The 24,148-nt window shown below is 37.6% G+C and overlaps 3 protein-coding genes across 3 annotated transcripts; all 3 read left to right on the plus strand.

Annotated features, from left to right (window-relative positions):
• On the plus strand, positions 1 to 661 carry LOC133860048 (large ribosomal subunit protein eL27-like). Its single transcript, XM_062295685.1, has one exon. The coding sequence runs from the start codon at positions 62 to 64 to the stop codon at positions 467 to 469; it is 408 nt and encodes a 135-aa protein (XP_062151669.1). The 5' UTR covers positions 1 to 61; the 3' UTR covers positions 470 to 661.
• A 10,219-nt stretch (positions 662 to 10,880) lies between these two features.
• LOC133860049 (ACT domain-containing protein ACR6) lies at positions 10,881 to 14,401 on the plus strand. Its single transcript, XM_062295686.1, has 7 exons — positions 10,881 to 11,140; positions 11,905 to 11,950; positions 12,149 to 12,263; positions 12,356 to 12,423; positions 12,608 to 13,216; positions 13,527 to 13,631; positions 13,720 to 14,401. Exons 1-7 carry the CDS (start codon positions 11,094 to 11,096, stop codon positions 14,059 to 14,061), a joined length of 1,332 nt encoding a protein of 443 aa, XP_062151670.1. The 5' UTR covers positions 10,881 to 11,093; the 3' UTR covers positions 14,062 to 14,401.
• Positions 14,402 to 16,234: 1,833 nt separating this feature from the next.
• Positions 16,235 to 18,693, plus strand: LOC133860053 (pentatricopeptide repeat-containing protein At5g14080). Its single transcript, XM_062295689.1, has 2 exons — positions 16,235 to 17,940; positions 18,188 to 18,693. Exons 1-2 carry the CDS (start codon positions 16,287 to 16,289, stop codon positions 18,454 to 18,456), a joined length of 1,923 nt encoding a protein of 640 aa, XP_062151673.1. The 5' UTR covers positions 16,235 to 16,286; the 3' UTR covers positions 18,457 to 18,693.
• The last annotated feature ends 5,455 nt before the right edge of the window (positions 18,694 to 24,148 follow it).

Here is a 24,148-nt window from a genome sequence, read left to right on the forward strand (position 1 = left end):
TCTTCCCTTCCTCCGGGGTTTTACATCGCGGGGGCGAGAGTGCGAGATACAGAGCGAGAAAATGGTGAAATTCCTGAAGCCAAATAAGGTTGTGATCCTCCTGCAGGGCCGCTACGCGGGGCGCAAGGCGGTGATTGTGAGGGCCTTTGACGACGGCACGCGGGATCGCCCCTACGGCCACTGTTTGGTGGCCGGGATAAGCAAGTACCCTAGCAAGGTCATACGCAAGGACTCAGCCAAGAAGACGGCCAAGAAGTCCCGCGTGAAGGCCTTCGTCAAACTCGTCAACTACCAGCACCTTATGCCCACGCGCTACACCCTCGATGTCGATCTCAAGGATGTGGTCTCCCTCGAGAGCCTCCAATCCAGGGACAAGAAGGTCACCGCCGCTAAGGATACCAAGAAGAGGCTGGAGGATCGCTTCAAGTCTGGCAAGAACAGGTGGTTCTTTACCAAGCTCAGGTTCTGATTAGGAGCACTGCCGTTTCAGATGGGGTCTGTTTTCTGTTTTGATTGTCTTTTCTTGTTTTTTAACAAGACACTTGTTTTTTTATCAAGTATTCTAGTACTTGTCTTTAGAGCCGATTTTGAATTTAGTATGATGTTTTATGAAATGCTTTAAACCTGTTTGGAGGAGATATATGATGAATTTATTTTGCTATCTCGAGATTATACTATTTTTATAGGGTTTTGTTTGATTTGCTCGCTGTCTAGGTTTGTTTTTGATGCTTTGTTTGAGGGTGTTCTTGATTGGTTGTGCTTTCTCTGGAACATTTAGCGTTTGGGTTTTCTTCATCTTGTCATATTTTGCTTTTTATGTTCTGTGCGTTGTCAGTGATTTGTTCATTTATGGGATTAATTTAAATCTCTTGTAGTGGTTGTGACAAATGATTTTCTGGGTTGTTTTATCGTTCTTTGCATTCAGGTCTTGTTGATTATTTGATGAGTATTGTATTCATTTGTCTAGTATTTTGAGCTTGGAATAAAAAATGTGTTTGGATTTGTGGGTTTGTTTGATTTTGTGTAAGAAGTGTTCTTATTAGATGATTATTAATTAAGGCTGTAAATTGGATATCTTATTTTAAGATTGTTTTGGGCTTTTAATGCTTCTTTGCATATTTGAGTAATAATGGTGCACTTGCATATTGATATCACTCGGAATTAAACTTTTACAGAAGGTTTATTATTATAAAAGTGATAGGTTTGGTTGCATTTCGTTAAGATTTGGTGTCTTTAATCTGGCCTATCTAAATATGCGGACTGTCAGGATCCTTCTTCTAGGTCATTATGACCTTTAGCGACTCCCCCTAAATCTGCTCATAACGTTAGTGATGCATGAATAGATTTTATTGGGCATTTTTCTCCTACTCGATTTTTAACTTCTGAGCCTCAACATCATTAGGTACTGCTTATTGAACTTCATAGTGTCATTATGATTGTTAACTTCTACATGTTAGATAACTTTCCTTGAAGAAAACTTCCTAATTTGATCATCTCTTCCAGTTGGTTTTTTTTTTTTGCCTGTTCTGTTTCATTTTCGTTTTTGGCTGGGCAATGAGATTTTTCACTCATCCTTTACTTGGTCTACTTGCTGGATAACCGTTATTAAACGTAGAGGGCATATTTTGGTTTGCCGATAACCGTTATGTTCTAGTTGTTGTTCAGCCTACTTACTTCTTATTGCTAGTGCTATTTGATGATCAGCCAATGAAGATATTGCTATAGCTATGTTCTATTTCTCTTTATTCGCTGATAAGTCAATTAGACTAAGGCCTCGTTTGGTTTGCGGAATAGGCTTCTGGAATGGAATATGACTATTCCTATGGATTAGTTATTTCTTTATTTGGTTGAGGTCTATTCCTTGAAATAGTTATTTCAATGGGAATAATTATTTCTTTACGAAGACCTATTCCTCTGAAAATGAGAAAGAATAGTTATTCTTAGAGGAATAGACTACATTTTTCAGAAAAAATCACTAATATATATATATATATATATATTTTTTTTTTTTAAAAAAAAACCCCAGTTTTGGCTTGGGATGGTGGTCAGCCACCCACCAAAAAAAGCTGGAGGTGGTAGCAACCACCCCCGGAGTGGTCTCTGGGAAAGGCCGTGGCTCCCCCAATTATTTGGGGGTGGCATAGTTGGGGGGCTTCGGGGGTGGCGGACCACCCATTGGATTTCAATTTGTTTGTTTGTTTTTTTTTAATATATATATAAAGTTTGAGTTTTATTTTTTTTAAAATAATGTAGGGTTGTTTTTAGTAATTTTGATTTGATTCCGACTAAAGTATATGTGTTATCATCAAACTAAGGAATATGAATACCTATTCTATTCCTTTCTTTTATTCCTGATCATAATTATTTCATTTTTTAATGGAATACTCATTTCGCCAGCCAAATGAGGCCTAAAGGATGAGGTGCGGCTAATTCTCCTGTTCTAGAGGTTTAGCGATGGGATTAGGATCCTTTTTTCAAATTATGAAATTTAGATCTTTCTTTTACATCTAAATGCTTAAAAAATGTTACAAATTAAAATTGTGACATGCTACAATTGAGAATTGAGTATATTTTTATTAAGTTTTTACTCTAAATTGTAAAATAAGCTTTGAATAAAAAATTGTCTTTTAGTTTTATGAAGAGTTTCCATTTATGTTTCTACTTTACTAGTATAAAAGAAGTCTTTTTGGAAGAAAATTTGAGTGACTGTTACAATTTTAATAATTTTTGTTTACCAAATTTAAGAATTTACAATTTCAAAATCTTAATCCTGGATGACCTTTTCCTTTTCGAGTCGTCTTTTAGTTGATGGAACTTGTGCTGCACAATTGTAATATGATTTTTATGGATCCGGTTTTCATTGTGTAAATAAAAGTATCGCACATTTGCGGTTATAAAAATTGAGGGTTTAGATTGTTCAAGACAAATGCGGCGAGGAAGAGAAGATGGAAGCGTTTAATTGTTGAAGGCAATTGAAGAAGAGGTAAGCGTTTAAAGGCAAACGGCGGAAACAGACATATAACTGTTGAAGGCAATTGAAAGAAAACAGTAATCTCAAATGGTTTACGCCTAAACGTGCGTTTGATTTTCCTCAACCTACTCTGTTTTCGAAGCATCTCCCCGCCCAATTCTCTTCCACTAAACAAAGACCTCCGTCCCCTTTTTGCCTAATCTGGGTTGAACCGAAAAATCCCATTACTCCTCTTGAAGGGTCCGATTTCATGTGCTAGCTATGGTCTACATTTTTTCTCGATGCTGCTGAGGCTAAGGGGAAAAAAACAAATACAAAGCAAGACGCAGGAGACAAATTGATTTTGCACCATACAAGCACATATATTATCAAAGAAAAAGATAGAAAGAGAGTTAAAATACGTGGCCCTCTGCTTCTTCCTCGTCTTCTTCTTCTTTCTATCGCTACTTTTGTTGAAGTTCTGCAGACCCAAGAGAAATAAACGTTTGTTTCCACCGTTTGTCTCCACCGTTTGTCTCTTCACTTCCACGATATCGTTTGCCTTGAAAAATTTGGACATTGAAAAATTTGGACCCTCAATTTTTATGACCGCATATGTACAGTACTTTTATTTACTGCATGAAAGCCAAATCCGATTTCTATTTTTAACCCGTGGTGTGTGTATGATTTGATTGTCTTTATTAACGAGTAATGTGAATGCTTTGAGGGCTAGTTGATGGCTTTGGGAGTGTTTTATGTTTTGAGGGTGTGTGCTGGGGATTGAGATCCTTGCCGCTCCTAAGAAATTCTGAGCACGAGTTTGCAATTTGTGGTGAGTGATTCCTAATGAACCATGTCATCTCAATGAGAGAAGAAAAATGTAGGCTCAATGCAGGGTAAGGGGTGGTCAACTACACCAAAATATGTTGGGGTGGTTAGATTGCCTCCAAAAGGGATGACCATTCTAAAATGAATAGTTGACCATATTTTTAAATAGGTTGGGAGTGATCGGAACACCTCAAAATGAACTTTTGGAGGTAGTTCAGCCACTCTCTAAAACAAGTTAAGGTAGCCAAATTATCTCCTGAACATGTTTTTAGAGGTAGTCCAACCACTCTTAAGGCAATGATTGAATTATTCCAAAACAAAGTTTTGGTAGTAGTTGGCCACCACTTCCACTTGGCACTGGTAAGACCAACCCTAATATATTTTGGGCATTATTGACCACTCCAAAACAGGCTAAGGGTGATCAGACTATTCCAAGCCATGATTTGGGGATGGCTAACCACCCTCAATGCAATTAGGATTGAGGATTAATTTGATGCTGACTTGGCTTGTTTTACCCCCCCCCCTTTTTTTTTTTTTAGGAGTCTGCCGTTGGGCAATAAACTTGCGACGGTTCTGATTCTCAATCTGTTCAACAAATAGTAAATTGTTTAGTGTCCATGTTTGTTCATAAATTGTTAGCTAGGTACTTCTAAAATTTTGATAATTCGAAAGTGGGCATCTAAGGCCGCCGGACTAGCCTTTCAAACCTAAGTGTGTTATCTTCCAAGCCCTTCTGACTTTTGAGGGGTCAAATCTTAATTTTTTTTTTTTAAAAAAAAAAAAGGAAGAAGAAGAAGATACTACCATTTTGGCATTAGTCAAATTTTAGTTGAAATCATACCCGTAGAAATAGAGACATTCAATAACAGTATACAAAAGACATATTTCAAATCCAACCAATTCAGTTCTAATTGAAACCCCAAAAAAACTGGACCAAGACACAGTAACTGCAGTGTCCTTATGGTCAGGAATCAGGATCTTCCTTTAGTTGACATAAATTATTGCCTTCGTTACTTTAACACCCCCTCCTCCGGCTTACCATGTCTGGATGGAAATGATTAGCTTTTAGGATGTGCATGGTCTCTTCATTTGCCAGCTCATTTTAGGTCGGCTGTTCTCGAATTATTTTCCAAGTACTTAGACTAAAATCTGCAATTGATTATTGACGCTTCTATCTCCTACGAGGTGCGAATGTGCGATGCGTTTCCCCATCAACGTCAACCTTTGGATTTTGACTTGTCGTTGCAAAGAAATCATAGCGCCATTGAAGTCCAACTATTGCTAAAATGAGTTAAATCCTACCGTCCAAAACTCTAAGCAAGCTTTTTCCTTTCTCTTTGTTTTTTTTTTTTTTTGAAGGGCTTTCTCTTTGTTACCGCCAATGGCATACGGCATAAGCAGTCAATTGAGAGAAGTTCAGGTGTACCTACTTAAGCAGGTCTCCTGCACAGAAAAGTTTTCTCTTATGCAAGATTCTGGCCAACTGTAAATTCGGATAATTTGGAATATTTCATGTCTTGGTCGGTGTCTTATCTAATTAATTAACTAACAACAATGACCCACCATCTTGAGAAAATACAAAAGAATGACTGCTCCATTAATTTGGCTTTGATCATGGAAGTTTCTCTTCCACAAAACCCACATTTATCCACTAACAATATTAAATCCAGCAAGTTCCTACCCATACCCATGCCACAAGGCTTTGATAATCCAATCACTTGACAGATTATAGTAATTGGACCCATTTATATATAGGTTAGTCTCAAAGAGTTCAATTGGCCAACACAATGGTTAGAATCTTTGGATTCTTTCTCAGTGCGTTTTAACCGTTATTTATTTATTTATTTTTTTCTTCCTTTCCTTTTTTTATATACAAAACACAAATTAAAGAAATAATACTAAACATAAATCTTCTTTTTTTACTAATCCTGATATAGCATAAATCTACTCGGTCAACTTAGGTTAAGAATGCAAGCTAAGCAACTCACTGTTTGAGTCGAGTTAATCAAACCTAAATCAGGAGTCTCGATATGACCATGGAAGTTAACGTGCTAGCAGAACAGTTACTTAAAGAATGTTAAAAGTGTGATACATAGAATAATTATCTCCGATTATGTCCTAATGCTATTGAGCATGAAATCTGGCACAGTATCACATTACAACCATAACTTATCAATAAATTGTAATTCAGTATCACACCTAATCAAGGCCGTACCCCATCATCAATTGGTAATTGGCCAAGGCCATATATTGATTGTGGATGCTCCACATAAGAATATGACATGCATGCGATCATTTAATGAATCATAATATATTTTATATTCAATAACCTGGAATGATAACATCTCATAGTGAACCTTTTTATTTCCTAGGGAGTATCATTTTTTAAATTTTGAGAAAATTAATAAATAGGTTATTGAGGTTTGGGCTTATATCATATTCATTTCTAGAGTACAAAAATTATCTTAAAGCTCAATGTGGTAAGCCTTAAAATAATAAAAAAATAATAATTAAAAAAAAAAAAAAAAACTAAACTAAACTAAACGGCCATGATTCAGACGTTCCCAGCCATAATTGAGTTGTGTGACAACACCACCCTAACTTCTTCTTCTTCTTCTTCTTCTTCTTCTTTTCTTTTTTTTTTTTTTTTTTTTTTTTTTTTTTTTTTAATGATTTTGAAGGACATTATTATATTTTATATTGTTTATGATAACTATTGGACGAAAAATATTTACAAATATTCAAAACATGGGTTTTAATTTAATCAAATTGAAAACTGAGTCTTAATGATCATAAAAACTAAAAAGCACAAAAAAAGAAAAAAAGAAAAAAAAGGAGGGATTAATTTGTGACATAATTTCCACAAAATATCTCCAATTACGTACACATCTCTTACAACACTTTATTAATAAAAAGAATGATTTCATATTCTGTCACACGTTATATATTAAGAATTAAATATATTTCAAAATACTAATTTAAAAGGACAACCAATAATGCAGGCACTTTAGAGACGACTTCCAATAATTTAGCTAGTCAACAAAAAAGCAGTATATAATTCCAACTTAAAGGTCACTGATAGATTCGATGAGGATTGAGGGGTACATTCTATCTAACCCCGCTCCAAATCTTGATGGAGAAGAAAGAAATCTAGAAAGTAGAAACTATATATATATATATATATATATAATCAAACCTTTTCATCACTTGTCTTATTATACAGCATTTAACACAAACAAAAGTGCTATATATTCTTTTTCAGTTTTGGGCCCCTTCAATTTAATTTAATTTAATTTATTTAAGTCCCTTTACCATCATATATTCCGATAATTGTTAGGAGAGTTCTCCATCTCTCCCTTTCTCTCTTCATTTCGTGGAGTACTGAAGTTACTCCAAAAATAAAAAATAAATAAATAAATAAAAATAAAAATGAAAAGCTAGCTACCTTTTGAGTATGTAAAGCTAGATTAAGAGCGAATATTGTTCGTCATTAATGGAATAAAAGCTTATTATTATTATTATTTACGCACACGATTAAATAGTTGCAGCATTATTAATTGTATTTTAATATCGTTATTTTTTTGTTTTTCAGATAATAAATTTTGAAATTAAACGTTAAACCAAAAAAGATACTATATATATATATATATAATCAGGGAAATTAGCTAGAGTCTTATTGAGTACTGTAGGAGATAATTAATTTGGAGGAAGTCTTTGTTGAGCTATTTGAGCATAAAATATCTGCGAAAAGTGCACAGTAAGCCCATCACAAAGAAACACATTTCAGACGACTTTTTTCAAGTTGGACCTGTATCTTATTCCAACATTAAGGATGTAGGACCCATGTTTTGTTCCATCTTTAGGTCACCAGACCAAGTGTGATCCATCTATCTAGCGTAATGGACGGCTCAGCTTGCTCCTATATCCCATCCTTCACCCTCCAATGAGTATCCCCAAGGCCAAAAGCCCTCCCTTTTATACATTCCCACCGCCAAATTCCTCTCAGCACTTCTTCCAGATATTTCATGGGGATTCCACGCGACACAAACAACAGCTGGATGATGCTCCAATGATCCAATCCTTCTCGATGGCAGCCACGTGGCAAACTTAGTATTCATGGGCTCTGGATAACGTACGCACGAGGGTTTGTAGGTTTTGACTGTTTCAAAAGTATCCCATGATCAAACACTTCTCACAATTACAAATTTACAAGAATGGAACATGATGATATATTACGATTTCTGAGACCGTCGTCACATTTAGGAGAAAACACGTCATCAGGAAAAGCATTGACTTCGTGTTATGGTCTGTATGAAATTCTTTAAACCTAAACCGAACTTGACCTAACCCATCAACTAGTTACTAGCTAGCCAACTACTAAAAATGATTATCCTTAATTTTTTTTTTTTCTCTTTCTTAAATATATAATTTGAATAATTGATAGTGATATGCTTTCTATCAAATTTATCTATCCCTCCCTTTCTTACCCATATATAGAAAAATGAATATATTATTTACATATGATTAATTGATGTTTTCTGCAGTTTTTTTTTTTTTAATGTTTAATTGCTAGTTAGAAATTTCAACCCAATTAACAAAGAACATCGAATTAATCACATTAGTGTAGGTATATTCCATGTTTTTGTTGTTTGAAAACCTCCACGTAAGAGGCCTCTACGTCACTCTTGTAGTTATCACTTATCAGTATCCCCTCCGAATAAAGATAAGGTATACATCTAGAGAGAGAGAGAGAGAGAGAGAGAGTATGAGGTGCTATGATAATTAAGTAAGCTAATGGGTCGTATCACCGTACCATATCAAGCCTAGTTGCCTATAGGCTAGGCTGTCACCACGCTTAAGCTACAAAATACATGATTCTCTCTTGAAGGGAATTCATATTCCTAGCAAATTAAAAGAGATCAGTTTTCTTTTGAATATCTTGATTCTCTTCGAAGTGCAACCGAATAAATTATTTTTTTTATGATTTTCAAAAAATTTAAAAGATTGTCCATATATCCAAAAACGCCCCATAAATATTTTATTAATGTTTTTCTAACAAAAACAAAATGGTAGAAAGGAATGACAAGAAATTGACATTTTATATCCGGATGTTAATTATTATGATATATAGCAACCTATCAATAGGAGAGACATGGCTGGTTGTACAAAGCACGTGAGGTTGCGAGCATTCCCTAGAGTTGAGCCATAACTCAACAAGCTCCCTCTAGTAGTCTAATGGGTCTTTCGTGCACGCTGTATGAGCTAGAAACTCTTATTTCGACTTCTCAAGCTTTCGGTAGAATACATAGCTAAGACAAACATGGATTGTCTGTTCTTGTAGAGCCGGAGTGATAGAAGTTTTGAGAATTTACAATTAAAAAAAGTCACGACGGGAGGAGTCAATTGTTGTTAGATGAAAGTGCAATAATGTATCCAGCTAAAGCATCCTAACAAATTGATAGACTTAAACTATGTTCTTACATGACTCGATCAATTTGATAAAAAATGCATTGCTGAGCCATTTTTGCACGTTAATAAGTTTGATTGTAGAAATCATAAAGGCATCACACAATTTTAGAAGATATTACGAGAAAAAGCTATTTTATTCATTACTAAGAGAAGATTACAAAATTTACTAAAGAGCACCACCCTCCACAACTTTAGATCCGAGACAATCAAAAGTAGAAAGTTAAAGATTGTTCAAGTTTCGGAACAAGCCAAGCTCGAAATTTTCGAGACATAAAATTCTCATTATTCGAGCATGTATTAGATAAGGGAAATCAGATAAGAGAATTGGGGTAACTGTTAGAAATAATCCTACTCCAAGTCGAATTGGGATAGTAACCCAATCCGGGTCTAATAACGACTCATTGAAGAATCTAGTCAAAGTTCAATTCCTAATTGAATAAAGATAGGACTATCAAACCAAATCAAACTCCAAATACTTATGAGTTAAGTTGGTGTAGAAAAATTAATTTAGGTTTGACTCTACATCTTGACTTATAAATATCTTCATACTCTAAGTATAAACCTCAAACTAAATATTTTATGCATAAAATATACTTTTCTCTTAGATATTTAACTCATGATGTTTTAACCGTTAGTAAGTTCGTTTTTATTTTTTTATTTGAAAAAAAAAAAGAAAAAAATCCAGCGTCCAAATAAGTTTGTAACTAAATAAACCTAGCATGATAAGTTTTATGTGAGAGAGAGATAACTGTTAAGACTTAGAGCATTCCTAGTAGCCTCACCAAAATAGTTTTTTAACTATTTTGGTGAGCCAATTTGATGAAAATCCTGAAAAACCACTCTCAACAGCCTCACCATTTTAACCAAAAAAATTTGATGACTGAAATTACTAACCAAATTAGATGAGACATTTTCACTCAACAACCCACTCACCAAATTTTGTTTTACCTTTCTCTTTCACATGATTAGCACACTTTTTTCCTTTTTTCTCTCATTTTCTTCTCCTATCTCCCAACTCTCACACGATAATATCCTTATTTCATGGATATGAATGATTTTTTGTAAAAAGATTATATAGAGAAAAAATAAATAAATATGAAAAAATTATTATTTAAATGGAGTAGTGAATATTGACTAGTTAAAATGGTGAGGCTGCTGGAGGAATTTTAATAAAGTGGCTCACCAGAATAAAAAAAAGTAATTTTTAATTATTTTGATGAGTAAAATTTAGTGAGGTTAATAAGAATGCTCTTAAGAGTTCAATTTGGACGAGTCTCTGAGGCTGGATTTGCCCCCAAAATTACCGGCAAAGCCTCCGACCAATAACTATACCGGACACGTGCATTGCCACGTAACCACCAAACCATCACGTGCGCTTGAAAACGCCGCGCACCGTACGGACATCCACAAATGTGTTGGTGTATCGTGTATGTTAAAACAAGTCAAAACGACGCGCACGGTCTCTCCCTCTCTCTCACACTGTCCCACACACACACACACACAAAAGTAACTGTTTCGTCAAAGCCAATAGTAGACCGACACGTCAACAGTTACCCCTTTTCCTTAACATTTTTGGTAGTGGGCAAAAACTAACGGGCTTAAATTACACATTGAAAGTGAGTTGTATCTCACTATGTTCGAGGCCCTACTTCTGTACCTTTTATTTTCCTCTTCCTAACTCTCTCTTTCTCTCTCTCTCTCTCTCTCTCTGGTTTTTCCTCGGTTGTTGGAGGCGGCATATTCTCATGTGGTTTGTCAACTTTAGTTTGTGTGTCTGATTCATGAAATCCGTCTGCTTTGAAGGTCTTTGTGTTTGTTTGTGGGAATTGAGAAATTTGGAAGAGAAATGGATGATGAATATGCTAAGCTTTTCAGGAGGATGAACCCTCCCAGGTATGTTGGAAAGCCTTCTGCTTGTTGTTTGTTAAGAAATTGATTGTCTTTTCGGTGTCTGCGTTAGAGGTGGATGTTGGTTTGTCAAGGTGGTTGTGGCCTATGGTTGAAAATTTTGAGTAACATGAGAAAAGGGTCTATGAATTCTTTCCTTGCCTTCAAGTTTTAGTTTCTTTTATTTTTATGGTGACATAGGGAAGAATTTTACTTTTGGGTTATGCACAAGTTATCCTTCTTTGGTTGTGTGAATTTATGTCTTCTAAAGTTCCGGATTTTTTTTTTTTCTTTTTCGAAACAAAAGAAATAGGTAATTGAAACCTTACATGTTCAAATAAACGTATAAACCGATTTAATTATGCATCTTGCAATCATTTGGAGATGGGGTTTTTTTTTTTTTCAAAAAAAAATTCTTCATGTTCTCAACAATCGGATAGGGCCTCTGATTCTTCCCCTGCTTAACTTAGTGAGATTTATGTGTTTTAATTAATTATTTAAGCTGTTTTGGTTTAATTTTGCTTTCGATATGGTAATGGTTTTTGTCTCTTCTTTCATTGACCTTTTTGCTAATTCTATAGAGACTTCAAGTGTTGACTTGTAATGATTATGAATACTACTTGAAATACAATTTTCGATTAAATTTACGCTCTTTACAAAACCTCTTGGTTAATCGATATGATTCTCCTGTTCTTTGAGGTGTGTGTATGAGTGATTGAGAGGGGAGGGAGTGGCTACTGCTTCATCTTATTTGCCTCTTGTTCTTGCAGGGTTGTGGTCGACAACAATGCTTGTGAGGATGCCACTGTTATACAGGTAAGGCTTGTCCTCTTTCTTTTTGGGCTTCCAAGATTTGGTTGAACTAGAGAAATTCCTGCGATTTTCCTAATTCTGCGAAGCAAATGATATGTTAAGAAATTACATCTGGGCTTAAAAAGTGGGTTTTAATTAATCCCAGTAATTTCTCTGGTCCTGCTAAGTAAACTGGACTAAGAATTGAAATTTCTTTTTCAGGTTGACAGTGTAAACAGACATGGAATTCTCCTGGAAGTTATCCAAGTTCTTACGGATGTGAACCTTGTAATAACAAAAGCATACATCTCATCTGATGCTGGATGGTTCATGGATGGTATTGGATTCTAGGTCAACTTCCAAAATTTAATAAAATTCAGAGCTTCTCACTGTTTCTTATCTTTTTCTGTTTGAAATTCGATGTTTCAGTGTTTAACGTGATTGACCATGATGGGAACAAAATCAGAGATAAGGAAGTCATTGATTATATTCAAATGGTAGGAACTACCATCCTAGTACTGCTCATCTTAGATGTTCTTTTCAATTATCTATTTGGTTAAGATTAGAATAGGAAACGTTTCCATTTTATGTTTTCTATCATTTATGTTTTTTAACTCAACATGTAAATGCTGTAAACTAAATTATCAAAAAAGCTTGACATCTCTCATGTTCAATTTACAGAGAATCGAAAGTAATGCCGGTTTTGCGCCCTCATTGAGAGGGTCTGTTGGGGTAATGCCCTCTGAAGAGCATACTTCAATAGAACTCAGTGGTACTGACCGACCTGGCTTATTGTCTGAAGTTTGTGCGGTTCTCGCAGACCTTCACTGTAATGTGGTGAATGCTGAGATATGGACACACAATGCAAGGGCTGCGGCTGTAGTTCACGTTCAAGATGATTCCACTGGGTGTGCAATCAAGGATCCAAAACGTCTCTCAACAATTAAGGAATTGCTCTGCAATGTCCTTAAGGGAAGCAATGACTTGAAAACTGCAAATATGACGCTTTCATCCCCTGGAGTTACAAATAGGAGGAGAAGATTACATCAGATTATGTTTGCCGACAGGGACTATGAAAGAGTTGGAGGAGCTAGACTAGGGGGAGCAGGAGACAAGAGCTCAAGACCTCATGTAACAGTGGTCGATTGCATCCAGAAAGATTACACTGTGATTACTATGAGGTCAAAAGATCGGCCAAACCTGTTATTTGACATCATTTGCACTTTAACTGACATGCAGTATGTAGTCTTTCATGGAGTGGTCAACACAGGGAAGATGGAAGCTTATCAGGTAAGATAAGTTCCAGTAAAAGCTGATATTAAGGAATATAGTTGACTGGTCCATTATGTATTGGCCAACAAAGAGATTGACTAGTGAGGTCTTACTGATTTGCAAAGTCATTAAAGCTTAGTTATATCTTATGAACTTAATGACTATTCTAAACCTTAATGTGACCTTGTGTTCTCTCTCATATGGAACAGAATGTACTGACTGTATTGGACACTATAATTTGCTTAAATCTTGCATTTTGGGTTAGGGACATGTTTTCTTGATATTATCTTTGTGTTTCAATCTAAATAGAATATTCCTGTTTTCGTAGGAGTTTTATATTCGACATGTTGATGGGCTCCCTATAAGTTCGGAAGCTGAACGAGAACGCGTTATACAGTGTCTTGAGGCAGCCATTGAAAGGCGGGCATCTGAGGTTTAGTAGACTTCTAATACATGAGAAACTTCAATGAATTCTGGCATTCTTATAATAATATGCTAAGATATGTTGCTTGGTCATGCAGGGATTGGAGCTTGAATTGTGCACAGAAGACCGGGTTGGACTCCTCTCAGATATCACTAGGATATTCCGGGAGAACAGTTTATCCATTAAAAGAGCAGAAATTTCGACCAAAGGTGGAAAAGCCAAAGACACTTTCTATGTCACAGATGTCACAGGTAACCCTGTTGATCCCAAGATTATCGATTCAATTCGGGGACAGATAGGCCACACAATACTGAAGGTGAAACATAATTTGAGTACTTCACCCAAGGCTCCTCAAGAAACCACAATGGGATTCCTCTTTGGGAATTTGTTTAAAGCTCGAACTTTCCAAAATTTCAAATTGGTCAGATCCTGCTCTTAATATCTTCCTGTATAGTCTCAGAGGTAGAAACTGTACAGACATCAGAATGTTGCAACTCCCATGAAATGTATAGGGGATACAAGTACAACAATGTATGTAGGAACCCTCCCCTCCCTCCCCTCTTGGAGGGTTGTGTTATATGCTGATACCCTACAAAAGAAACCCCTAAACCACTTTATACTGTGAATGGTACTGGTGGGGTTTGTATGATCTTATGTCCAGTAAGTCTTGTACAGTTGATATTACATGGGTTGTACAAAGATATTGAAGCTTCATAGATCACTGAGCTCAATTAAAAAGTTAATGTAAATATTTGTATGTAGAGTGCTTGTTGGCAGCATTGTGTTATGTTGAATGGATCCAGTGGTAGTGTCAAGGGTGAGGTTTAATCTTATGCACCCAGATCTTTCAAACACTCCTAATCCATTTGGGGCAAAACCTATGAAAAGAGTTGACTTGCAGTTTGAAGTTTAAAATATCCACTCACAATTTTCATGGTGTATGAGACAAATATATGCATTTTGATAAGGATTGTATTCTATCCTTTTGTTCCATTGAAAATCAATAATACAATATAGATGCCTATGACCTCCCACTTTCACTTGACTTTCACGGCTTCACAGATAGAATCTGATTGTGTATTCAGGTGATAATATCTAAAATAATTCAATTTAATTTGTAGTTAAGATTCTGAGAAGTCCACCCACAAGATTGTGATCTGTAGATAATATCTAGGATACTTTTGGTGTCTCAATTTTCGGCTGAAGTCTGGTCCAGCTCATGATCAGCTCAGCAGCGGCCGACCCGTTTGGCGTTTGGCTGTGTTTGAAAAATGTTTTTTGAGCTTTGATTTGAAATAGTTTTTTATGTTAATAGAAAGTCGACAAGTGTTTTTTTTTTTTTATGGGGTTAACATTTGAAAAGTGTTGTACGTGAGGTCCACTTAATAATTGTTTGGTAAATTTATAAAAATGAGTTTTGTGTTTTTCAAATAAACAAACACTCAACATGTTTCTTTTGAAAAAATCAAGTTTATTTTTTCGGTTGTTGAAGCTGACTTTTGATGACTAAAAATAAAAAACAAAGAATAGTCCTGCGGCCTCCTTTATTTGGTTGGGATGCTGCACGGCTATCCCTTTCCTCCTTTGGAGTAGCCACCTCCACCTTTATTTTAATTTTTTTTTTTTTTTAAAGTAATAATCATCCTTTATACTTAAAAATAAAAAAATGATAATTGGACCGTTGGTTTTTGAGATTGGTCATAATTATTTTTTACTCCTTATTGTTTAAAAAGTTAATAGGAGGTTCTCGTGGTAAATAATAATTATAAATCAGTCTCTGAACATATTTTATATCCAAAAATTAACAGATTTCGTTAGTTAGCTATGTCACACGCAATAGGAAGTTGACACGTGTTCATTACAATAAAAAAATATAAAATCTAATAAAAATATAAATAAATAAAATAAAAATATTTGTTTAAAAAAAAATAAAAAGGGGTGGCCAACGGTAGCCACTCCCAAACGATTTTAGGGGTGGCCCGAAAGATTTTAGGGGAGACCGCGGCCACCCCCATTGGTCGAGGGTGGCCTGACCACCCCTTTGTTTTATTTTTTATTTTTTAAAAACAAATATTTTTATTTTTATTAGATTTTATATTTTTATATTGTAATGGACGTGTGTTGACTTCCTATTGGGTATGGCATGACTCACTAAAGGAATCTGTTAATCTAGTGAATGAAAAATTGGTTCAGTGAGTGATACGTAATTATTGTTTACTACGAGGACCTTACATGAACTTTTTGAACCGTAAGGAATGAAAAATAATTATGCCCAACCTCAGGAGCCAACGGTGCAATTATCCAAAAAAAAAAAACATATTTTTTCAAAATATTCTTATAAGGTGCAGGAAGTTCTCTACAAATATTCTTATAAATGGTAAGAAATGAATGGTTTGAAAATTATATTTTTAAAAAATTGCGATTCGAAAATATAAAAAAAAAAATGCAAAATTTAAAAGATTAATTTATAATTTTAAATGCTAAACTGTAATTTTAACAAATACCTAACTGCGTCACATTTTTTAAATCCAACGTTTTAAAATCACTATTTTTAAACGGAAATTGCCCCTTAAATATTTTGAGAAAAAGTGTTTTTGTGCATGAGAGTTTACGAAAAGTTTAACGAGCATGAGGCGTTGAGCGTCTCGGTTTCTCTCTTTTCTCATGAAATCTAGTGCAACAGAGTTAGCATCTAGAATCAGCCGAACTCTGATCTCCGCCTCGAACCACACGAAGCCAACTCGGACATGGACTCCTTCACTCGAGCAGACCCTTCACGGACTCGGTTGCCGCGACTCGCTCACCCCACCACTCGTCGCCCAAGTCATCGACCCGTTCCTCCTCACCCACCACTCACTCGCTCTCGGATTCTTCAACTGGGCCTCTCAGCAACCCGGGTTCTCCCACACCTCTCTCACCTACCAATCAGTCCTCAAGTCTCTCTCACTTTCTCGCCAGTTCAGTGCCATTGACAACCTCTTGAAGCAAGTCAGAGCCCAGAAAATTAGTCTAAGTTCTTCGGTTTATCGTTGCCTGATTGCTTCAACGATCATAGGAAAGAAGACCTACAACGCTTTTTTAGTATTTAGTGAAGTTAGCTCAGCGATTCAAGACATTGGGCCCGAAATATGTAACTCTCTTTTGGCTGCTCTTGCTTCTGATGGGTATTTAGAATATGCTGAACAAGTGTTTGAGAAAATGGTTCTTAAAGGTGTTTCTTTGAGCACCCTTGGGTTTGGTGTGTTTATATGGAGGTTTAGTGGAAATGGTGAGGTGGATAGAGTTTTAAGCATGTTGGATGAGGTCAGGAGAGGTAATTCAGAGATTAATGGGTCTATTATAGTGGTTTTGATTGTTCATGGGCTTTGTCAGGCGTCAAGGGTGTCGGAGGCTTACTGGGTATTGGATGAGCTGAGGAGAAGGGAGTGCAAACCTGATTTCATGGCTTATAGGATTGTCACGGAAGGGTTTCGAGCAATAGGGAGTGTGGTTGATATAGAGAAGGTTTTGAAGAAGAAGAGAAAGCTAGGGGTAGCTCCCAGGGCTAGTGATTACAGAGAGTTCATATTTGCTCTAGTTTCGGAGAGACGGATATGGGAAGCAAAAGAATTGGGTGAAGTGATAGTTGGTGGGAATTTCCCAATTGAGGATGATGTGCTTAATGTGTTGACAGGATCAGTTTCAGCCATTGATCCTGGTTCTGCAATCGTGTTTTTAAAGTTCATGGTTGGAAAAGAGAGACTTCCTACACTTCTGACTTTGAGCAATTTGAGTAGGAATCTGTGTAAGCATGGGAAGACTGAGGAACTGTTGGAAGTTTTCCGCGTTCTGTCTTTTCATGACTACTTTAAAGATTTGGAGAGTTACAATATGATGATTTCATTCCTGTGCAAGGCTGGGAGAGTTAAAGAAGCCTATGGGGTTCTTCAGGAGATGAAGAAGAAAGGATTGGGACCAGATGTCTCATCTTATAACTCTCTCATGGAAGGGTGCTGCAGGGAAGATCTGCTGCGTCCTGCTAAAAGACTGTGGGATGAGATGTTTGCAAGTGGGTGTGGCGGGAATTTAAAAACTTACAACATTCTCATTCAGAAGTTCTCAGAAATAGGTCAAGTTGAGGAGGCTCAGAGGCTCTTTTACCACATGTTGGAGAAAGGAGTGTTGCCTGATGGTACAACTTACACGTCCCTCTTAGGAGGGCTCTGTCAAGAAAAAAAATTAGAAGCTGCCTTTGAAGTCTTCAACGAGTCTGTTAAGCAGGACGTGGTTCTTGCACAAACCATATTGAGTACATTTATTCTATTTTTATGCAGAGGGGGTAAATTCTTTATTCTTAAAAACATGTGTTGGACAAAATCACATAACAAAGCTGTTTTTTTAAAAATCATCACCCAGAAAAAGCTGTTCTTTTTTTTTTTTCATCAACAAATTTTTTTAGTTGGCTTTGCCAAATCGTTAGTATTCAAGTTTGTCTTTTTCTGCCCAAAAAACGAAACTTAGATTGTTGGTTCTATGCAAGTCATATATATTTAAAAATTCATTAGCTGTGTTTGTGTTCCATGCAGGTCATTTTGTAGCTGCTTCTAAGTTGCTCTGTGATCTCACCTGTGATATAGGACATTCAGACTCCCATGTAATTTTGTTAAAATGTCTAGCTGATGCTAGAGAGTATCCAGCTGCTATTGAGCACGTAAAACAGGTTGGAAAAGCCTCACCTTCAATGTTGCAAGACACATTCGGCGAACTTTTGGTGTCGCTTTCTTCTTCTTCAAAACCAGAGCCAATTTCGCAGCTGCTTCAAGCAATGCAGGAAATATCTGATTTCCAGCAATGATGATACTTGGAAGAGTATGTGCAACAGATAGCAGATTAGTGCCCTACTATAGAATTCAGACTGCGGGGAGAGTGTCCAAGAAGTACCATGTAAAATACGAAAATTCCATTTATAGATGGACACTACACATTTGTCCTCTGAATCTACATATCTTCTGCATCATCCTCTACCTCGCTTTTGTCTCTAATATATTTTTTTTTCCCGTAAAGTCAATCTGAATCTCATTGCCGTCGTTTAGTACATTCGTTTATTGTACCACCAAGCCTGGTGTTGGGCGTACAAGTCCGGAACTATTCTCCATGGATCCGATCACAGAAACGGCCCCCTTTCCATTCATCACCACCTCCTCAATGTACATGACCCGATGGTTTCCTGTAGTGCCGACTTGTTAGGAAATAAGTCCTATTTCCCAGGACCCGTGAGAAGCGAAAAAATTAAGAAGACAAGGGAGAAATTAAATCACCCACAAATGACACAAAGATTTAAGTGGTTCCCTCAAACCGAGGTACATCCACTGTAGGAGACGCAGAGAAAATTCACTATTAAAAATAGTTACAGGGAGAAAATCACTCAAAGCCCAAAGCCCCAATACACCCAGATTTCACTCACTTGTGTATTGTTGTACGACACATCAAGAAGAGAAAACCTCTCTTTCTTTTACTTTGTACCGCACACCAAGAAGGATAAACTTCCTTCTTTACTTCTTTCTTTTTCTCTTGCTTTGAGATTCCTAGATTTTCTACTTCACTTCTTCTCCCATCCTATGTTTGGTTGGCCATGTGCTTCTTATATAGGAAAGAAGCAACCACAACTTCTTCCACAAGAAGGCTCTACCATCCACCATTGAGTGGCATGAGTGGCAAGAAGGCTCCACCATCCACCATTGAGTGGCTTGCTCCACCATCCACCATTGAGTGGCAAGAAGGCTCCACCATCCATCATTGAGTGGCATGAGTGGAAAGAAGGCTCCACCATCCACCATTGAGTGGCTTGCTCCACCATCCACACAATGACATCCACTCAATTAACTATAATCATGAATGGGCTCTCCACCATGACTTAACAAAATCAAGTCAAAACCTAACAATCTCCCACTTGACTTAATTTTCATCAAGTCCCGAATTTTCTCAAAATGTCTCCTCCACTTGTCTTCAAGCTCGAAGACCAACTGAAGCTGTACACAACTTCAGTTCCTCAATAGTTACACTTTTCTGCAACTTTGAAGCCCAGCTGACAGCTGTACCACATAGGATAATTACAAACCCTGTAGTACCTTTCATGCTATCAACAATACCCGCTAGATCAGCATCCACATAACCCTGCAGCGTCAAATCTGCACCTGAGAAACAAAGGGATATATCTGAAGTTCCTCTCAGATATTGTACAATCCATTTGACTGCCAATCTTGCCTTATAGCTCTTGCTACCATCATATTCACCTTTTATTTTGAACACCCATTTGTTGAACAAAGCCTTCTTAACTGCTGGCAACTCTGTCAGCTCCCAGGTCTTGTTAGTCAATAATGAGTCCATCTCATCTTTCATTGCTAACTCCTACTTGATTGGATCTTCAACCTGCAAGGCTTCAACAAACATCCCTGGCTTACCGCCATCAGTTAACAAAATATGAAACAGGGAGGGTGAATAACGCTGTGGAGGTCTAACATTTCTGAGAGACCTACTGACAGCCACTGTCGGTGTACCCTGTTCAGTTTGCTGATCTACTGTATCATCAACATCTAGACCCTTTTCATTTTCTGAATTCCTTCTTCGAGCAGCTGCGCCTTTAGGAATTCCATCTAGGTTGATAAATTCAGGCTTTTCAGCCTCAGATTCTATACGTGCTGGCTTTACACTAGAATCATATCTATACACAACATTCTCATTAAAAGTAACATTCCTACTTTTAATTATTTCCCGGTTTTGATCATCCCAAAACTTATACCCGAATGCCACATCTCTAATGTTTGTAGTCATATAGAGAGTACCTGTTTTGTATCCCTGAGCCAAAATCCTGGCTCCAATGCTGACCTTCCACTTACCACCATGAAAGTTAGTTGAGTGTCCTTCATCATCAAGTTGCCCCACTGAGATCAGGTTCTTCTTCAGCTCTGGGACATGCCTTACCTTATGCAACTTCCATACCGAGTCACTGTGGACTCTTATACGAACATCACCCATGCCCACAATATCCAGTGCCGATCCGTCAGCCAGGTACACCTTCCCGAAATCTCCAGCAACATAGTTTTCGAGAATTTCACGGATCGCTGTGGTATGAACCGAGGTCCCTGAGTCCAAAACCCAGGAGTCAAGAGGACTATCAACAGAAAGAAGTAGAGCATCATACACTTCTTCTGTCACCACGACGTTTGCAGAATCGTCGTTAGCCTTCTTCTTCTTTAATTCTCTGCAATTCTTCTTGTAGTGGCCTGTCTTGCCACAGTTCCAACACTCAGGTTGTCGCCCAAACTTGGATTTGCTTCTGTCCTTTCTGGAGTTAGATCTGCCATTCCCAGAGTTCCTTTCTTGACCTCTGCCCCTTTCTTCAAGGTTTAAGGCTGCACCAGAACCGGAGGTTTCACCAGCATCATTCCTGCGGACCTCCTTACCAAGAACCAAATCCCTGACATCTTCATAGCTTAGTTTACTCTTACCTGCAGAGTTACTCACAGCCATTCTCACGGCTTCCCAGCTATTTGGCAAAGACGCCAAGACGATCAACGCGCGAATCTCATCATCAAAATCAATTTCCACCGAGGATAGTTGATTTGTGATGGTGTTGAATTCATTTAGATGTCGCGCCACCGAAGCTCCTTCCGCCATCTTCAGATTGAACAATTTCTTCATCAGGTGCACCTTGTTGTTAGCCGACAGCTTCTTGTACATGCTTGACAAAGCTGCCATTAGACCAGCTGTGGTCTTCTCCTTTACAACGTTGTGTGCCACTGATTTTGACAATGATAACCTGATAACTGCCAGGGCCTTACGATCAAGCAGGGCCCACTCGTTATCATGCATGTCGTCAGGTTGTTCTCCCAAAAGCGGTTGATGGAGATCCTTCCCATAAAGAATATCTTCAATCTGCACTTTCCAGTACCCAAAATCTGTGCCATTGAATTTTTCGATTACCATCCTCCCTTCTTCTATTGCCATCGCTCCCACACAAACCAAACCTTGGCTCTAACCAAGAAAAATGGCTCTGATACCAGTTGTTAGGAAATAAGTCCTATTTCCCAGGACCCGTGAGAAGCGAAAAAATTAAGAAGACAAGGGAGAAATTAAATCACCCACAAATGACACAAAGATTTAAGTGGTTCCCTCAAACCGAGGTACATCCACTGTAGGAGACGCAGAGAAAATTCACTATTAAAAATAGTTACAGGGAGAAAATCACTCAAAGCCCAAAGCCCCAATACACCCAGATTTCACTCACTTGTGTATTGTTGTACGACACATCAAGAAGAGAAAACCTCTCTTTCTTTTACTTTGTACCGCACACCAAGAAGGATAAACTTCCTTCTTTGCTTCTTTCTTTTTCTCTTGCTTTGAGATTCCTAGATTTTCTACTTCACTTCTTCTCCCATCCTATGTTTGGTTGGCCATGTGCTTCTTATATAGGAAAGAAGCAACCACAACTTCTTCCACAAGAAGGCTCCACCATCCACCATTGAGTGGCTTGCTCCACCATCCACCATTGTGTTGGGACAAAAACAATTATTCCAGGATCACCAATGAAGCAGAAAAATAATAGAATAGCAAATGTCCACAACACAAACTCAAGAGACACCAAGATTTAAGTGGTTCGGCCTAACTAGCCTACATCCACTGGCGGAGACGATCCAGGAGAAATCCACTAACAAAAGATGGAGTACAAAGTGCAACACAAAGAGCAACCGCTCAAACCCAAAAGCCCCAATACACCCAAATCTCACTCTCACACAAAAGAGAATTAATACACAAAAGAGAAAAGCTTTCTCTAATTCTCTAAGCCCTAAAAGGCACTACAAATTGTGAGAAAATACAAGTGAGACAACAAAAGGGACTTATCTCTTTCAAGGAGGTGTTTATACAAGAGCAAAAGAAGGATCTCACCAAAGAGGAAGCTGCTGTTCACGGGCTGAAAAACGATCACCGGATGCTCAGAATCTGATCTCCACCGTTCACAATGAAGATTCACGTGTCATGAACATTCCCACAAAATTTCAGCTCAATCGGACCACAAATGCTCGTTGATTGGAGCACTTGACGAAATCTGGACGGAAGTTCCAGAAAAACCTTTCCTCTTCTTCTTTTTCTTCTCTAGCACACTCCTCTCACAGAATGAGGCTTCTGCCTCTCTTTAACAAAGGCCAAGAGACAACATCACATGGGAGAGAGAAAAGAAAGAAAGAGATGGGTTTGAAAAAAAAGGACAAGTGGGGCCCACCAATAAGAGACTTGTGAAATACAAGTCATTTTCCCAACACATTGAGTGGCATGAGTGGCAAGAAGGCTCCACCATCCACCATTGAGTGGCTTGCTCCACCATCCACCATTGAGTGGCATGAGTGGCAAGAAGGCTCCACCATCCACCATTGAGTGGCTTGCTCCACCATCCATCATTGAGTGGCATGAGTGGCAAGAAGGCTCCACCATCCATCATTGAGTGGCATGAGTGGAAAGAAGGCTCCACCATCCACCATTGAGTGGCTTGCTCCACCATCCACACAATGACATCCACTCAATTAACTATAATCATGAATGGGCTCTCCACCATGACTTAACAAAATCAAGTCAAAACCTAACACGACTCCCGAGTCTAAACTCTCTCACCACCTTGTTGTCAAGCTTCCTCTCACGGCCACTGGTAACATTTCCATTCTCAAGGAATCGAATTATCGTCAGGTTGATGTTGGGATGTCCATACATTCCATTCGTGCCCTGAAAGCTAGTGCCTCTCTATCATCAGCTCCACCCAAGAAGAGAACAGCATAATGTTAAGCTCATTGCAGCGTTAATTGGACTGCGTATAATCTTGCAAAATGGGCTGCTTCCACTTCTAAGTTCTAACGTTGAAAGCATTCCCTTGAATGATTCTCTAACCCTGGTGGTTGTGGTTCCACTTAGCGACCTAAAAAGCCCCCTTGGTTGGTGTGGGATTTGGCTGTGTTTTTTTGTTTGTCTTTTATTTTGTTTCTGTTTCCTTTTCGTCTTCTGTTTTGTTCTTTATGTTTTCTCCTCTATCTCTAATTCACTAGAAACATAATTAGGACACAGAACTAAAAGCCATACGAAAGCGAAATATCAGAAATCTTTTTTCTTTCCCCTAAAATTACAATGTGGAATTAATTGATTGAAGAAAAAATAAGCCTAAATGTTACTTCTAGAGTTTAACGTGAGAGATGAGCTATCCAACCACATGGTGATGCAATCGCCACTCAATTAGAAATTCATTCTTGTTAGGGGACATTGAATACAAAGCCTACCAGAGAATGAATCAAAACCCACTGAAGAATGAAACACCTTTCTTTTCTCTATTTATGGGATTGGTTTCGAAGCATTAAAATAATAATAAAATAAATTAAAATAAAAAGATTTTTGCCACAATTGTTGATTCACTTCAAGTTTTTATATACCACTATGCACCAACTGATGATATCAAATGGGTAGCTCCAAGTCATGCAGCAACTAAGGATGCGTTCCTAAAGGCAACG

This window comes from Alnus glutinosa, chromosome 2 (genome assembly GCF_958979055.1).
Source record: "Alnus glutinosa chromosome 2, dhAlnGlut1.1, whole genome shotgun sequence".
Lineage (NCBI taxonomy): Eukaryota > Viridiplantae > Streptophyta > Magnoliopsida > Fagales > Betulaceae > Alnus > Alnus glutinosa.